This window comes from Thermobia domestica, chromosome 5, assembly GCF_964235325.1.
Source record: "Thermobia domestica chromosome 5, izTheDome1.hap1.1, whole genome shotgun sequence".
Taxonomy (NCBI): domain Eukaryota; kingdom Metazoa; phylum Arthropoda; class Insecta; order Zygentoma; family Lepismatidae; genus Thermobia; species Thermobia domestica.
Window position 1 is genome coordinate 115,542,805 of NC_137458.1, and position 19,615 is coordinate 115,562,419.

Sequence of the window (19,615 nt, forward strand, 5' to 3'; positions counted from 1 at the left end):
TACAGTATATGATATGCAATACTTTGGTTTGCTAAAATGGGCTATTTTATGGTTCCAAATCTGCCTAAATCATCTAGAAATTATTTATTCAATTTTATAGACTGCTTACGTTAAGAAATATAGGTAATAATTTGTTCATTTATTGTAGAAACACAAAAAAGTGATGTGTACGGCGGGTTTGCATACTCTATAAAGACACAAAATCTTTTTTGGCGATTCGCCACCGGAAAATATTTGGTTTTAGAGACGAAATTTTTACAGTATTTTATCAATATCAATTGACAACTTTTCCGCACTATTGCGTCTTCGATATATAAAAAAGTGATTTTTCGCTCCGCCCTAATGTACATGTTTACAATATCGGTGGAGTACAGTGTATGTGTTGGTACCGTTACATACGCAGACACGTTTTCACTAAATACCACGTGCTACACATGAAGTTACATTCGCTGATCTGCACATGTCTGCAGCCCGCAACATTTTCTTCTGAACACTGTATGTACATGCGCGTCGCACAGGTACTGATCAGTCAATGTACAGTGCACATATGTGATTTCATGTCAGGACAAGAATTATTACATTCAAAAACAGGTGTTATTTCCCGGATAAGTGCCTGTTTCTGTTCCAAACCATTTACTTCACACGTAACACCTGTAGCACATGAGCAAAACATGCAAAAACAGACACTGTACATTGCCTGTTTTCTCAAAAGTTTTCATGAGGGTCGACACTTATATCGGGCCTTTTCGATCATTTTTATGTCATTCCCCTAGGCGTGCTAGGGGGGTCTTAAACCTTCATTGGGGGCTGAACTTGGACTTTAGGGGCACGGGGACTGCCACCAGTTAGCTCATGAACTCCGAAAATTATGGATTCGACACTAATAGAGGTCATTTTCGATTTTATATATGCCTTCCTCTGACCACTAAGTGTGCCGGGCGATCTTACCCCAACAGTACTCTTTTCCAGACTGAAGTAATATATGTACCAAGTTTGGTTAAAATTGCTCTAGACGTTCCAGTTACATATATATAGACAGTTTCGCCAACTAACTGAACATTTTGGCTTCATCTGATGAAGCCAATATGTTCATGGCGAAACTGCCACACATTTATTATTTTATAAATAAACGTTGCTTTGCTCAGCAATTTGTATTTTTAGTATAAGTTATTCAATATAGAAAAAGCTAGTATGAACCAGTTAGTCGTGAACTTGTTATGGACATGGTTTTGGAGATAGTGAACTTGCTGTTTGGACCCACGATCTGATTTTGGATATTCTTTGTTTATACCTGCATGTTCTTTTTACACTTCTGATTATATTTCAAGAACATAAACCCCATACTGTAATGAAAATATTGAGGAGTAATCTCCGTTTGACATATAGATACAGACAAATGTACTACATATACTTATTTATTGCTATTACACGATTTACGTAATTTGTATTTGACATTCATATATATAATGACATTTTGTCAACACCTACCACACCTCAGATATTATATTTTAAACATAATTACTTATGTCCTGAAATGATTGTACAGAGTGATTCTTTTAAAACTTACGGATTTCATTTGGGTCTAGAATTTCTAACTGAGGTCCAATTTTCATGCGGTTTGTGGCAAATGATCAAGTAAGGATGGGAGATTTATGGGACTATGTTTACTGGTTTAAATTTATCCGGGGTAATATCGGTCACTGGTTTAAATTCATCCGGGGTAATATCGGTCACGCTTCAAGAAGAAAAGCAAATATTCACCAGTGTACCTTGCAATTGGAATGAGGTTTTGGATTTTTGAAGCGAAATTGCAGAATACAAATTAAGTGTTAGTGAGAATACAAATTAAGTGTTAATGGTAACACCCAAAAATCCCCATGTTGAGTAGCTACAACCGATTTCTTGTGACAAACAACGGAGAGATTTCTTGGTCGACCTAAGGAGTCGATAAATGACATTTTCTACAAGAGCTGCCTACAGGGTCCGATGCTTCCCTGTCTCACTCAGAAGCGATCTTGTTTCTTCCAAATGTATTCACTAGCGACCATAGGTATATTATGTTACTATCTGGGGCAGAACGTGAGGCAAATTTGTTTCTAAATGACCTTCGCGAAGCAATAACAGATTCCGTTTACGAAAAACTTTAACGATAAACTCATGTTGCTCCAAAGAGTACACTATTCTCACTGTGTCCTGATTATATTCACACAGTAACACAGAATTGTACAGCGCAATTCACAATACAAGGACCCAGTTTCCTATTTCTTATTCTTATTGATCTTGGTGAGGTTTCCATGTACGAAGAAAACTCAAATCTTCACACCGCACCGCACTTGATTCAAATTGTAAGGTACACTGGCAAATATTTGCGGTTTTTCTTGAGGCGTGGCCGATATTACCCCGGATGAGTTTAAACCAGTAAACATGGTCCCATAAATCTCCCATCCTTCCTTGATCATTTGCCACAAACCGCATCGGACTTCTATTAGAAATTCTAGGCCTAAATGAAATACGTGAATTAAAAAAAAAAAAAAAAAAAAAAAATCAGCTTGTATGAATGTATATACAACTGATTTATTTTAATGTAATTATTTTATCTAATTATTCATTATATATGAGGAATATATCATTACATACCCCAAAATTGACCCAACTACCAATGGAATTCACGACCTTACAATTAGAAGTCACACGGTTTATCACTGAGCTAATATGACCAGTCCTGCGAGCTCGTGAAGAAATATAGCTGAATTTTCAAGACATTGGCATTCATATCCAGTACAAATGCTGTTTCTTTTCTCCTTTGTCTTTTTCATTTACTATGGGTAATATGTCACTGTCTTTCTTGTCATTGGAAATGTTCTTTTACGTATGGAAATGTAGGTGACATCACCAGCACATGCACAACGTATACATAGTTTCAAATACTGTATCATTATTTATTTCAATGAAAGTTACTTATTTCTATAGTTAACATTTCAACATGTCTTATTACCTTTAAAAAAAAAAAAAAAAAAAAAAAAAAAAAAACATGAGCAAACATTTTTGAAGGTTGGCATGAGGACCCGAACTCGGCATCTTTGCTTTACTGCTTCCGAAGATACCCGAAGTTGGACTTTTTTAAGCGAATTTTCAGCTAAAACAGCCTAATCAGTGCGGTCAACCTTTTTGGAATAGGATGTACTACTAGGTGTAGTTTATTAACAAATTCATAAGTTTGTATTATTTAATCTTCGAATCATAAAGGAAGAAGATAAAACATTCTAAAGCACATAGTAATTGTTTTTTTAGCTTTCAATAGCTCTCAGTCCCACAGAGTACTCCACAAACTCTGCCAGAATGAGAACAATACAATAAAGAAAAAAAACCAAATCATTCATAGAGAAAAAGCTATCACTGCTGTTGGTTCTCGTATAGGACTGTGTGTCTCACTTAGTTTCTGAGAATTCCTCACTAGCTGAAATACCCAATCTTCGCATGGGTCAGATAAAATATCTATGTAACTAGCTGAACAACGAAAAGAAAAAAAAAATATCGGTCGTTTTCTACTACTTTTACATATTCCGGTAAACGTCTCCCCCACCCCCTGAGACCCCTTGGTTCGAAATTAAAAATAAAACGTCTGGTTCCTAGCCGATGGGGGCTGTATTTGGAAGTCAACGCCTGTGAGAGTATCACCATTCATTTCAGCAACCGCGAAAACTATGAATTTGACACTAATATCGGTCATTTCCCGGACCACAGCTGAATGGGTTGAATTTGAAAGTTAATGCTGGTCTCAGAGACTGCGAAAACTATGAATTCGACGCTAATATCAGTCATTTTCTACTACTTTTACATGTCTCGGTAAACGCCCTCTGAGATCCCCCACTGGTTCGAATTAAAAAGAAAAAAAACTTCATCTTGGTCTAGGGCCTGGATCAAGATACCTCGTCTGGTCTCCAGGCCGCGTACAGACATAGACAGACACACAAACTCTTTATTTTATTTATGTTATATATTTATATATTAGCCATTCCGCTTCATGCCTTGACAAAAGAAGTTTCACTCATAAAAAGTGGAATTTGAAATGTTGCTTAGAACCATCGCGTTGAAATCTTCATACAGAAATGCATGCTTCTTTCCCAAACTCGACTTTCCCGAACGGACCTCCCAAGGTTCGTTCGCTAGCTTCATTATCTCAGGTCAGTAACTTTACTTGGTATTTGTTAGTTAAGTCGGCAAATAACTTAGTTGATGAAAGACATGTTCGTAATAAAGTGATCGCCTTAGGGAGAATAAAATAGTTGTCAGGAGGGAAGTTGGTCTGTATAAAAGGAGTTGGAAAATCTATTAGGAGTTCCATGGAACTTGCATAATTCTTTCCCAGTAAAAATCGGCCATAATGGGTAGTGGTCATCCAGAAGTTTCATTATAATCAGTGAAATATTAGTGCTATTCATGTCTTGTAGCTATTATTATTATTCATTCTTTTTTAACTGGATCTATGTCACAAACCGAAAATTATGATAACATGCTGAACCATGGTTCGAAAACACGGAAGCAAAATTAAATGTATTACTATTATAATAAAATAAAAAGTAATATCCTTAGTAACGAAGTGCTACCCAAGATTTTGCAAGAATTTTATTATTCCACCCAAACCAGTAGCATATAACCTAGCATCGCTGGTTGCCTTTTGATGTGGAATTCAACTAACAGACTGCCAAGTGGCTTTGTTGTGAGTGTATGCGTTTCTTAGCTTTTGCTGGTTTCGTTACACTATGTTCTGCTGTGTCTGCAAACTTCGAAATGACTGACATGAAGGAGCAAAGGATCTGCAATAAGTTCTGTTTCAATAGAAACAAAACTGCAGCAGCTAAATCCCACCGAAGCTGAACGAGGCCTTCGGTGAGCAAGCTTTAAGCCAAGCAAAAATATGTGAGTGGCTTAATTTCAAAAATGGCCGGAATCTCTGGAGGATGACAAACATTTGGGTCGGTCCACCATCATCATATACAATTCTTGAAACTATCGCTAAAGTGCATGAAGTGATCCTTTCAGGACAGAAGAGAAACAATCTATTACGTTTCTAATAAACTTAGACTGTTGTACATGACATGCCAACGCATTCTGGCTGATGAACTTAATATGCGACAAATTGCATCGAAGTTTGTTCCTCGTTTTTTGAACCTCGCGCAAGAAAAACAATTGTTATTATATGTAGAAAATGATGTGATTTATTATTTCTGATTTTAGGTTACAGCGTGCTGTTGTCTCTTCTTAGCGGGAAAGGTAGAGGAAACGCCGAAGAAGTGTAAAGACATAATAAAAACTGCAAGAAGTCTATTAAGTGACAACAAATTCCTGCAGTTTGGAGAGGATCCGAAGGTACATCATAAATAATATTACGTCTCGGTCTCACTACCCTCACTCATTTTATGGTTAACATGTGCATTTGCACGGCATATTTATTTTTAATAAACTAATAGAAGGGTATAGAAAATGAGACAACCAAAAAAATTAACTACTGTTGTTCTGTTTTGTCATGAAAAAAAGAAAAGCACATTAACTTCTTATTTTGTAATATTTTTCCGCTGTTCATGTATCAATTGTAAAGTATTGTAAAGTAAACTGCTTGCAGGGTAGAGTTTCTAAGAAGAATGTTTTCTTTCGTTAGTTGTTTAGGATGAATCTTGTCTACACTCCGTGTTTTCAATACCTATTTGTATTATCCTGTACAATACTTTCTTTTATTTTACAGGATTAAGTTTGGATTAATATAATTAAATTGGCTGTTGTAAAAGAACACTGCTATAGTTGTGAAAATTTAGTTTATTTTCTTCTACCTTGAAGTGCCTTCAGTTTGATGGTAGAGAACACATTGTATGATAATATTCACAACTACACATAACTTGGTGTGTTTCATAATAAACCATTTCGATTTCCAAAACAAGAGTAATTAAATAATCGATAAAAAGACGTTTTATTCGGGTAGAAAAAATCCATTCAGTTTCGATGCTCTGTGGCATCTTTTTCAGTATCTAACTTGGACACTTATAAATGAGTTCTTCCTTTCTGTAGAGAACTATCTACAACGAAACTTTTTTTTTTGGGGGGGGGGTTAGGTCAGAACTAACATTTTGGGTAAATAACGACCCCGTGGTGGACAAACATCGTGTGCGTGGGTTTCCTCAGGGTTCTCCCGTTTCCTCCCACTTTCTTCATTCCACCATTTCATTCATTACTCATCATCACTGTCTCCTTTAGCCTAACCGGCATAAGCGCGGGACGTAAAACTCAAAGATTTCATTTCATTTTTAAATAACGACCCAATTTGGATCAAGGGCCGATTTCACTATCTTACTAGGAAAGACCCTTTATAGCTGCATCACTCCTATATTTTCGTATTGTCGATAAGTTGTCAGGGTTGGACCCACCTGAAAAACCCATCTTAAAACCCACCTGGGTTTTTGACTTTTTTGTTAGTGTATTATTGGTATAACTAAGGTGATCACATTGAAAGTTATTTTTATCAGATTTTAAACTTTCTTTGGGCGAATTATATGCTTTCATGTTAAGATAGACAACAATATTCAACATAAGACCTTTATAAAGCTCTAAATGCACTGAATAGACAACAATATTCAACATAAGACCTTTATAAAGCTCTAAATGCACTGAATAAATAAATAAATAAATAAAACCCTCGCCTTAGCTTGGGATAATTGTAGAACAAATTAATGTGTGGATTCTGCTTATAGCCTATTTGAAGTAAAGTAAGCGATTGTATATTTTAGAAAATACTTTCCATGAATAGTATGTTTCCTGACTCGGCACCGCCGAGGGACGTTATCCCTCATACGTTGACGGGTTTAAGGTCATAGGTGCCGGTACTAACAGTAAATATGTAAATATATTAGTAAAACTATTAGTATTATTTCTTCCCTTTGATGGTAACAAAAGTATTCAGTAAAATTTGATTTTCCAACAACAACAGTTAAGTTCAGTCATTTGTTGCTAGCCTTCAAATAAGCATTCTGTAGAATCAACACTAGCAATAACGTAAAAATGCTTGTCAAAATTAAGAAGCTTAATGCACGGAGCTCCGAAGACTACGTAACGCTTACTATTTTAAGTGCTGCATTCAAACTTCAGTATTAATGGAAGTTTCGATGTACAGTAAAGCAAGCTGCATTTTCAGGGAAAAACCATCGTGAAAGAAGTGTTCGGGAAATTCCCGCAATTGAACCTACAAAGCATCGAAAGTGAATACTTCAACAATAAAACTATTTATTTTACGCTGGAGGATAGTATTTCATTTCATTTTAGACATTTTGAAACATTTACTTTATAAAGTATGAATTATAGGCCTATCTTTGTTTTAAATTAATTTTCGGAAAAGAACGGTCTTGCAACAAGTGCTCGGTTAATTCCCGTAATTGAATGCACAAAGCATCGAAAGTGAACTTCAACAATAAGACAATTTATTTTACGTTGAAAAATATTTAAGACATTTTGATTAATTATGTCTTTGTTTTAAATTAATATAGCTATTTGGTATTCATATTTGACGAACGTCACTGAGGCTCCTAGGATGACTCTATCTACATTTGTTCGTTTGTCTGCCTTTACCACACAGTGTTCAACTTTCGGTCTTTTAAATTTTCAGGATACAAACCAGAGACACTCTAAATTTTCTGTTTAGATTTTGGCAGCATACCAACGTAAAATTAGAAAGTGGCGCGCTTTTTTTTTAAAAAAATAGCTGATATCCACTGGCGAAAATCCCGGGGGTATGATGGGGACATATCTCTTACAATCTTGGAACTGTCCCCCCTCAATAATCCGATTGGAAATGTGTCTTTTAGGAAGAAATGTGATGATTTGTGTCCAACTGTCACAAAGGACAGTGAGATGAAATTGATACCTCCCAGAATAAGCCTCAAATCTGATCACCTCCCAATGTTGAAGACAACTCTGCTCCCCTACCCATGTTGTCCCGGATTCCTACACAGGGGACATAACATATGACGATAGTATTATTACTTTACAACTTTAAAATCAGACTGGCAACATTGAAAACTGTTTACAGGGAATGATCATATTTGGATCATCCCTTGTAAACAGTTTTCAATGTTGCCAGTCGGGTTTTAAAGTTATAAAGCAATAATAATGTTGTCATATTTGAAGGGTAAGGGAAAAAAAGAAGGAATGTCACAAAATTGCATTTTCTAGAAAACTGCGATTTAATATTGAAAATTGCCTAAGAAGAATAAGGTTAATTACATATTTTGCCCCTTTTTATATGTACATTTTTCATCTACGTATGCATGGCATATACAGTCAAATAATACCAAGAGTCACCAACAGATAGGACAAAGCACCCGATAAAGCACATACATGGACATTCCTTGTTTTTTCCCCTTATCCTTCATTTTATGTTCCCTGTGGAGGACGCCGGGACCGACATGGGTAATCTTCCCCAGCATTGTTTTTCGCCTTCATAAATATTTTGTACATCGCAATATATATATATATATATATATATATATATACCGTCTTACCCGTCCCCCCAATGTTGAAGACAAATTTGCGCCGCTGCTGATATCCACGCTACAAAGCGCAATTTTAGGTCTTTCAAGTTGAAATTTTCAAAGTAGAAGCACGAGAGACTAAATTAGCTGTATATATTTTGGCGGCATAAAATTTCAAAATAGCGGGTATCCATGCTACAAGGTGCAATTTTCGGACTTTCTAAGTTGATATTTTGACGGTAGAAGCACAAGACCCTCTAAATTTGCTATATAGATTTTTTCGGCGATCCAATATAAAATTTCAAAATAGCGGCAATTTTTTTCAAAACAGCAGTGAATAGAAAGTTGTTGCAAGTTGTGACAATGACACTCATAAAATGTAAATCATAATTTAACATTTTTACCCCAAAGAGATTGAAATATTTCGAAAAAACCCAATTAAACCCGAAAAAACCCGAAAATACCCGAAAAAACCCACATGGGCCCAGGTGGGTTGGGTTTTTTCAAAAATACCCGGGTTTTTTCAAACCCTGTAAGTTGTTGCAGTCACTTGACAACCTCCAGCAGTCTACTTCCACATTATAGTTACGATTTTTTCCACTTAACAGTACTTGACTCAAATTTTTATTATTATTATTCCTTGTAGACAAGTGACAAAGGAAAAAAAAAAAAACTATCAAATGAATTATGTGTTTGAAACATATCATATTGTAAGCTAAAATACAACACTTTACAACTTGCAACGTCAGGGTGGAGCTTGAGCGCGTCCCTACCTTTAATTAGTGATACATTGTTGGCCTGTTATACTCTAGTCAAGGTTGGCAATACTATTTAATTTTCATACTGCTGATAGTAAACAGTTTGTTAGCCTCTGTGAAACTTACGATGTAGTACTTGTAAGCTTCATCATTTTGTTTCATTGTTCTATTAAATTCATTAACAACTCATACTATAGAAAGCTACTTGGACATAATCACATCATGGGATGATGAAAGACTTCAGGAAATTTTGTTCCATTTGAATCACCACAACAATTGAAATAAGTTGTTTCTTCCAGAGATTTGTGCAGAATCTACACACACCGTTGGCTTTAGTCCTCTAGTTTTTATTGATTACCAGGTGCAAGCAGATTAAATATTTTTCATGCTACTAAAAACTAAAATTAAGTAAATTTTGAAATTTTAAAATTGGTGAACAGTTTATAGAACATGCTAATTCAATAGTCTAAAAATAAGTTCTTTTAGAGAGATAAAAAACATAATACTTTTTATGTTTAAAGTGCACCATGTGCAAAATACACAGAAAATTTATCACGATTCGTGGACAAGGTAGATATTCTAAAATAAAGATCTACTGAGGATATTCTAAAATAAAGGTCTACTGAGGACTAATGCAATAAAATGCCATATATCTTACGTATAAAATCATTGCAAAATTTTAAAATTAACGCATACAAGAAACAGTAATCTAAAGTACCTAGATATATATAATCTTTATTTCTTTATAGTTGAAACTTATGGTTTATAATCCTTTTTTTGCAGGAAGAAGTGATGACACTAGAAAGGATTTTATTGCAGACCATTAAGTTTGATTTGCAAGTAGAACATCCGTATAGTTATCTTATTAAATATGCCAAATGTTTGAAAGGTGAATTAAATGCATCTTTGTATATTTGTTATTGCAATGCATGTGGTAGTTGGCCGAAGGTATGCATGCCTAAATTATTATGAATTAATATTCATTCTAAAAATTGCTTTCATTTCGAATTGAATGTGCAATTATCGTAAGATTAATTAGTGTTTTAGTTTCTTGTTCAACGCCTCTATAGATCAATGTGTCCTAATTTTCTTTTTTTGGCCTCTTTTGCTCATTTATTTCCTATTTCTTTGGTCTTAAGTTCTACAAGATTTCTTTGGTAAAGTAAAGCCATCCATTGATTTACAAGTAGTAAGTACGTTAGTGTTAAAGAGATTTGGTATCACTGTTAGAAAAAAATAAACAACAGTAATTGGAATCTTCTACTTCGTGAAATAAATAAATAAATAAAATCTGTGCTGACAGAATATACTATCAACTGGGAAGTGCATTCTAGTTAAAACGCCTCAATTTTTTTCTCAGGACTGGCAATAGATAAAAACGTACTTTTTGTTTTAAAATACGCCATCACTCATTGTCAATGTGTGACTGAAATGGCAACACCGTACGGCACACAGATCTCTAACGGCTGCGGTGAGAATGTGATTGTTTTTAATACTTATAATACTTGTTTTCTCCATTTGCGTGGTGTGACACTGCTTGAAGTTCGTCAGTTGAGTGAGACATGTGATGATAGTGTTATCGATGTGTCTAATATGTGTTCGTGGATGCGACAGGTTAAAGGAGGCAGAACGTCGTGTCATAACAAACCAAGACAATTTCGGCTTCGCACAAACCAATCTGACAACATGATCGAACGAGTGGAGGAAGTTGTTTTGGAGGATCACCTTCAAAGTTAGCATTTCTGTGGGATGTGTGCACACTGTCATCAGACCGGCTTGTGCGAGGACGAAACTATCTTGGTTTGTTGTGACACGCTTTTTGGCTTCTTTGAACTTTCACACCCACGAACGCATATTAGACACATCCATGACACCATCATCACATGTCTCATTCAACTGACGATGAATTTCAAGCAGTGTTACACTAAGCAGATGGAAAAAAACGAATGATTACACGCTGTTCTTACGTTGACACTTTACGAGTATCTTAAGTATCAAACAAGTAACAGTCATTACTCTCACCGCTTCCGCTAGAGTTCCGTACGGTGCCGTACGATGTTGCTATTTCTGTCATACATTGACAACAAGTGCTTACGTATTTTAAAACAAACAGCATGTTTCTATCTGTTTACCAGTCCTGACGAAAAAGAAAAATGGTGTTATAACTTGAATGCACCTCGTACATCAGATTGGCAAGGAATGACATGCTTTTTATTGCTATATATATATATATTTTTTATCTTAAAAACTATCTATCAGAATTTACCCTCAAGTATATAATTTGGTTCAGATCGATTTGATCTCTCGGTTTTTGTGAGTCTTATCTTTAGGTAGTATTGTAGTTAAACAAAAATTAAAGTTCGAGAGTTAGTCACAATTTTTGGTTGTACCTCACTAACCATACTGTATATTGTTGTCTTGCTAGTGTCTTAAACAAAAGCTTGATAAGGGTATACTTCAATGTTAGTTCAATTTTAGTAAGTTGCATGATCATTGTACATCAACTTTTACGTTTACCAAATAAATAAATAAATAAAAAATCTCGAAGACTATGCATGAGAATTTTCACTCAACCATCCCATTTTGCTCAACTCAATGAGATCTATTGATTTTGGTATATGTCTCATTTACTTTCCCATTAAACGCTAATAATATTGTAGAATTTATCGATAAAATTACTCGCTTTCCAATACCAAATGCAGGTAGGAAAAGTCTAGAGGGAGTAAAGTGAACAAGTATTGAAAGAAAAGATCACACTTTAATAATATGGATCAGTGATGAGATGCCCTTTTATTCAATATTTCCAAATATTCTACTTGAAAATAATGGTAACATTAACAAAACAGATTAAGCTGTAATTAGTGGATAACAAAGTCGAAATACTTCGAGAAATCTTCGTATATGGTATACATTAAGCATTAAAAACACACTTGGCATAGTGGCGGGGTCTACAATAGGCACCAGATAGTTTCACTAAATCACTTCAGTTTTTTACTTCTTTTTTGGGAAAAATAATATGTTTATTTTATTATTGTTGGTTTTATTGTTTTAATCAAAGTAATGTATTTAATTTCGTTCTCATGTTAGAACATGGGGATTGCTTTTTTGATGTAAAAGTTTTCCTTCGGATTCGGGGAATAAACAATAAAAATTCTATAAGACAATCCGTGTGTGTACCGATCATTTTAGTAGTTAAAGAAAGACTTTCCAAATGAATTAATTAAGCACTCAGAAATAGGTATGAGTTTTATTGGTTCAGTGTATGTTTTCTGCAATGTGAAATATATCTGGAGCTTTAAATGTTTAAAATTTGCATCATATTCATTTAATGAGCACCTAATAAAGAACGTTGCATATTTCTTTTCTGTATTCTTACATAGTTGTTTTTAGAAGCTTTCTAAGCTTACAGTAGTTGATTCTTAAGCGAGATTGCTTACGGTGCTTCTAAGTACCATCTTAATGTTTCCTCTTTGACAACAGTTCACGTGTTTATCCCTCAATACTTAGTGTAATTACTTTCATACATATGCTAATTATAGTTGCACCTGAAATGACATAACTGTTAGGAGTAGGAAATTAATTTATAGGAATAGGTTATAAGTGTTGAGAAAATATTTGTAAAATGAAGTTGGTACGATAATGTTAGTATAAAATATCAAGGTTTAATTAAGCTAATTCTATTAGTTTAAGTTCTGTTCCCCAAATCTGTTAGGTTAGATTCTGTTCGCTTTCAAAACTCTTTTAGGTTGATCTTCAAAAATTCTAACCCATAAGCTACTAACTAACAACAACTGATCCAATATACTTATAAACTTTTGTTACTCTTTTATTATCGCTTAACTGGTACACTTAAAATTCTCCCTTACCAGTGGCGTATTTACGATTTTGTTTCGGGAGGGGCTTTGCTAACTTTCGGGGGGGGCTTTGCCTGAAAATATGAAAATTCTGCAAGATATTTCATATACTTTACTATAGTAAGTAAGATTTCGGGGGGGGGGGGCTTAAGCCCGGAAGCCCCCCCCTAAATACGCCACTGTCCCTTACCATCATACTTTACAATTAACAACATTTCTCAATTCTATCAAACTCAGATGTCAATAGGTCTGTTCTTGAATCAAATCTAACTTTACTCCATTTTACAAATCAACAACCTAAACTGTCCCTGACAACATAAACATTTTTTTCTTCTTTTTGAATAGTGCTTTATTATTTTCTCAACACTTATAACCTATTCCTATAAACTAATTTCCTACTCCTAACAATAACCTCAGATTTTGATTCTAGGTTGTATGTAGCATTTTGTCAATTGTGCAATCTTAAGACTTAAATTGTGTGAAGTTCTCAGCAATATTATTGAATTATTTAGAATTGTTAAAAGTAACCCAAATCTGTCATGAATTCAGAATACAATTACTATCATAGGTGAAAGCAAAGAAAGCAGATTGATATTGAAGCAGAATAATGTTTTCAAAACTAGTATAATTACATTTGTAAATCATGTTCATAATTTTTTACTGCGCTACTATTTCCGTTTATTTATGTAACTTTATACGTAATTCTTCCTTTATTTTCTTTAACGCATGCTTTTTCCTTTTTTTCAGGAGATAAAAATAAACTTCAGGAAATGGTTCAAATGGCATGGACTTTCGTAAATGACAGGTAGAGGTTTCAGTTTTTGTAGAATAAGCAAAGAATTTATACGGTTATTTTAAATATAAGACACAAAAAAATCAAATTATACTATATGTTTCAGGCACTATTAGATCATCGTCAGAGCGTAAAAAGAGATTTTTGTAATCAATTTCATATCCTTGTTATACGGGGTGACTGGTAAATCGATGCATTCCTTGCAAGGAGAGAGTCTACAAGTACTTTGGATCATTTTACCTATGTGAACCGGGGTTCAAAAATCAATAGTTTCAGAGTAATTTGCATATGTGTGATTTTTTTGAAATTTATCGGCTAACGAGAGTGCGCGAAAAAGTTTCACCCTGACCCACTTCTGCATATCGTAGAGCGCTGAAGTTTTGCGTGTGTAATCCTGCATACCTATGTAGGTCATGTAATAATGCACAGCTCATAACTCCTCACCGTTGCTCTGTTATAGGTCCGAACGTGTATCGGTTCAAAATCCATTACTACACCTCAGAAAGTAGCCTGGCAGCATTGTAGAAGTGCTTGTCCGTAGGAAATGACTGCATGGTTGGAAAGAGGTGGAATGAATATTGTGTGCGGTCAAGAGAAAACGCGAAATATGGCGAATTTCATACCCAGATTCGTGCATCTGTCTGTCCAACATTCGACCAATGAACGAGTGCGTTAGTTTTCCAGGAGGTGAACACTTTTTGTCAGCATGCCACGCTCTGGGATTTCACAGAATCCTGCAACGCACGTAGCAGCGAGTCATATTATATCCTGGTGATTGTGGTACTTTTTGTCTGGAAAGCAAGTAGTAATACCCCATGCTGATCCCAGTAAACGTGATCATCACTTTGGTTGCTCAGAGTTGAACACGGACTTCTTTTGGTGGTTGGCACACCGTCATTGGTTTGACTCGGTTTTCCCTGGTTTTCTTCACTCCCACCAGGCGAATACCGGGATGGTACCTTCTAGAAGGCCAGGGCCATGCCATCCCAAATCCTAAACGCACCTAGAAGACCGATGTGACCCCGGCGTTGGAGGTCCGCCGTTCCTTGAGTCATTCCCTTGTATAAATACACAAAGAAAGAAAGAAAGAAATAGCAATCGAATACACCGACGTACCACCACCAAAGGAAATCCGTGTTCAACTCTGAGCGACCAAAGTGATGACCACGTTTATTTGGGATCAGCATTGGGTATTACTACTTGTGTTCCAGGCAAAGGGTACCACAGTTACCAAGATATACTATGCCTCAGTGCTGCGTGCGTTGCTGGATTCTGTGAAATCCCAGAGCGTGGCATGCTGACAAAAGGTGTTCACTTCCTGGAAAACAAGGCACCCGTTCACTGCTCGAATGTTGGCCAGACAAGTGCACGAACCTGGGTATGAAATTCGTCATAGTTCGAGTTTTCTCTTGACCTCACACTACCTTCATTTCGCCTCTTCCCAACCATGCAGTCATTTCCTAGGGGCAAGCACTTCTGCGATATTTGTCAGGCTACTTTCTGAGGTGCAGTAATGGATTTTGGACTAATACACCTTACTTTACGTTCGGAACTATAACACAGCAACGGTGAAGTTATAGGCTGTACATTATTACATGATCTACATAAATATGCAGGATTACACGTGCAAAATTTCAGCGGTCTACGGTATGTAGAAGTGGGTCAAGGTGAAACTTTCTCGCGCAAATCTCGTCAGTCGGTAAATTTCAAAGAAATCACTCATGTGGAAAATAACTCTGAAACTATTGTTTTGCGACCCTCGGTTCATATAGATGAAAATGTTCCAAAGTACTGTAGAATATCCTCTTGCAAGGAATACATCGAATTACCAGTCACCCTGTATATTCATGTATTAAAATTGGTCTTCATGTGTTTGTATGTACGTGCACAAGATGTCCTGGCGACACGTGTATCATTAAACAAATAAAAATATATTATATTTTTTCATTTACACCATGACTTCTTTATTTTCTGGTATTTCTTAAGTCAAAAACAAGAAAAGTATATATTATGTTAGGCTGGGTGAAAAAAAAATAATAATTTTCTCATATTGCTCGAAAGTATTGATTCTCAAACATACTTACTTAAGAAATTTTACCATAACAGTAATAATATAATGTAGTTATCAGAATACCGCATTTAATGCTTGACGAACTTCTTTCTTAAAAATTGTTCCGTAACTCCCAAGTTAGGGAACTTTTCTCAAAATTGTTCAAAATGAATGCTGTGATAGGTGGTTATCTGAAAATACAACTGGGATTTCTGTTATTACTTGCACTGTAATCTGTAGTGACTAAAAGAACAAATTTTATAGCAAATGTATATTCATATATTTCTTTTCGTAATAAATAGGCTTATTTTAACTCAGGGAGGAAACCATATACACATATTTGGTGTGGTGTTGTCATAGGAGCATTCTTTTTTGAAAGAACTGTTACGAGTGACACACACTTTTAGATGGTAGAGGAAGTTTTCATTCTAGAACTTCCAAATAACCCTCGTTACGAAAATATTCAGTCTACGTAGCAACGCTATAGAGCATCGCCTAATTTTGGTGTTGTTGTGAGGGATTTCTTGGATCAACATTTCGATGAATGAATTGGGTGTCATACAGGGTGTCTATCGGTCACGAAAGTCATGAAAAAGTCACAAAAATCAGAAAACGGTCATGAAAGTCAAGAAAAAGTCACGAAATTTAGCTTTTGGGTCAGGATTACAGTCAACATGAGTACAGACTAACAAATTTTGTTTTGTAAAACGTCAAAATTCACCACCAAAAATGTCTTTGGTCGGCTTTTGACGCTACCAAATCCTAAACAAAGCACGCTTCTATCGCGTGCATGAAAATTCGGCCTAATTCGCACCCAAATTCGCTGTTGAGAATGTTACAAAATTGTATGGTTTGGTAAAGAAAAGGTCATGAAAAAGTCACGAAATTTAATTTTGGAATTTTAGTAGACACCCTACACCCTGTCATAGTACGACAGATTGGCCAACGCGTTCATGCAACCTCACACTATTCGATTTGTCCAAGGTATTGTCAGAGACGAAGTATTTTCCCGGCAACCACAAGATTTAGGTCACTGAAAACAGCTGAACGAATAATCGTACAAAGAGATTAGATGCTAATCCTGGGTTGTGTCATGATATTTGCAAATCAGCGCTGAAGAGATGTACCTTTTGCTTTCAACATAGTATTTGTCACGTCAGCTAGCTTCTTTTTATTTTATTTCTTCATGTATTGGAGAATGACTTTGTGCCAACCCAGTAAATGGGCTCTAAAGATTACAATGTTCAGAATATGAAAATGTCTGAATTTGCGCACGAGAACCAGTAGAACCAAGTACAAGGAATGAAATTTCGCTTATTTATGTATAATATTTCTGATTCCCTATTCCCCCTCATTCTCTATTCTATCCTCTTACAGTGTTTTTGTTTTCTTCCTTTCTCTGCTCTTTCTGTGAAGAAAAAGTATTTTCCGTGTTCTATTCTTCATTTCGGTGTGTGTGCCTTCTTACCTCTTTCTCTCTTTGTACCTATAAAAGGGAGAACAACAGAAAGAAAGAAAAAATGAGAAGAGCTTTCTCTCCTTTTTTTCTTTCCTCATATCGGAGAAATAAGGGAAGCGAATTGAGCTAGAATTTACCACGAGAAAGGAGTTTCTTATCACTATTTTTCCGTTTTACTCTGTGTTTTGTTCTTTTTTTATTTTTTAAAAGATTGTTTTTCTTTTTAAAAGATTGTTTTTCTTTTTAAAAGATTGAATAGACCAAGAAAGATTAAAAAAAAAGGAGGAAATATGATACTTACGGTTTAACATTTCTCTTTCTCTTCTTTCTGATCCTCTTTCTCCTACTACGGGGCTGCAGTGGCTCAGTGGTAGAGCGTTCATGTCTGGTGCTTGGGGTCCTTGGTTCGACCCCAACTCGCGCCAAGTGAGTTTTGTGGTGGACAAACATCGTGTGCGTGGGTTTTTTCGGAGTTCTCCCGTTTCCTCCCACTTTCTTCATTCCACCATTTTCATTCATTTCTCATCATCGTCGTCTCCTTTAGCCTAGCCGGCATAATCGTGGGACGTAAAACTTAAAAGATTTTTCTTTCTCCTGCTTCCAGTTTCTTTCAGTCTTTTTCCTTTGTTTTCCGTTCCCTTCTTTCGTTCTACTTTCTTCCTTTGTTTCTCTCTTTTATTTTCTTTGTTTCTCTATCCTTTTCTCTTCCTTGCTCTTTGTCTTTGGGACGTAAAACTCAAAAATTTCATTTCATTTTCGTCTTTCGTCTCTCTCCTCTTTTCTGCATACCCTATATATGTTTCATACATATCGGACTGTTATTTTTATTTATTTACCTAGAAAAATTATCCCTACCTAACAGTTTCTTAAAGTTTGAATTCACCATCTTATCATTGAATAACTTTAATCGCAATTAGTTATTATACATAACCTCATTATTTTAACTGGAAGCTGCGTATTTTATTTGTTGTGATAGTTACTGCATGAAATATCATGTATTACATCAATGTTTGCAACCTTAACTTGTTTGCGAGGTGTAATGTGCGATAATCATTTCTGCTATTGCTACGTCTGATGTGTTCTACTACAGTATAAAAAATACTGCGGCCTCAGTTGTTAGTCTCGAACGGAAATTTTCATCGTACCAGTAAACGTAGTTATGCCTGTGGACGTGATCTAACAATTTGAAAGAAACCTAATCCGACTTAACATCTCGTCAAGAAATTGTGCAGTGAATCTTATTCGGCATGACCTCTGCAGTTGCATCATTCTCTGTTAGATGTAGCAAAGTCTGGAACAAATGGTTTTAAACTCAATTTTTTTGGTGAGAGAGCACAAGGATGTTGGTGTGATACCCAACTCAGCCGATACCTGTGTGGTGGACTTAAGCGGGCTATATGCAAAAGACAATGTTACTTATATCTCATTTTTCTCAGATATAATAGGCAGTGAAAATCAGTATTTCAGAATATTGCTTACTGAAAATGATTTTTGTAATCTTCCCTGATCCGATCTGTCTTCAAGACGGATTATTCTGTGCCTTGCATACCAATCGATTTTATTCCTAATAAGACATTCATGATATTTCAAGAATGAGAATGAGTTATTTGAATGCGGATTTAGATATTTTTAACAATAAGCTCTACCATCTAAATTACTGCTCTTTAATTTATTTTATTTTATATTATATTTTTTACAGTATATTGATATTTGACCTATGTAGCAAATTTAAGTAAGAAATATAGTCTTTTGAATATGTTATTGAGATATCATGTTTGAAATCGGTACGTAGAGTTCATACATTGTTGGTGTGCTCGTATTTTTGTATTATACCTTGTGCCATTTACATATTACAGTTTGTGTACAACTATTTGTCTGCAATGGGAACCTGAAATTACTGCAGTTGCGTTAATATATCTTGCTGGAAAACTGAGCAAATTTGAAGTAAAAGATTGGGTTGGCAGGAAATCAAAACACCAAAAATGGTGGGATATGTTTGTTACTGGAGTTAACTTAGAATTACTTGAAGGTAAGAGTTAAATATGGAACTGTAAGTTACTAGTCTATATAGGTATAGATAATATTGCCAACCTGGGTTGCTCTTGATAAAATTTAGTAAAACTTGAATATGTAGAGCACTCTGAGCTCCCCCAGATTGATCTAATTTGCATGAAGCAAATCTATA

General features: G+C 35.4%; 1 protein-coding gene across 3 annotated transcripts in view; it reads left to right on the plus strand.

Annotated features, from left to right (window-relative positions):
* The window catches only part of LOC145686056 (cyclin-K-like), a 78,837-nt gene that overhangs the window by 35,552 nt on the left and 23,670 nt on the right, over positions 1-19,615 (plus strand). For all 3 annotated transcript variants that reach the window (XM_081758946.1, XM_081758945.1, XM_081758947.1), the window contains exons 3-6: positions 5,239-5,370; positions 10,058-10,163; positions 13,876-13,933; positions 19,287-19,459. In XM_081758946.1, coding sequence (XP_081615072.1) covers positions 5,239-5,370; positions 10,058-10,163; positions 13,876-13,933; positions 19,287-19,459 — 469 coding nt within the window. The remainder of the gene's footprint in view (positions 1-5,238; positions 5,371-10,057; positions 10,164-13,875; positions 13,934-19,286; positions 19,460-19,615) is intronic.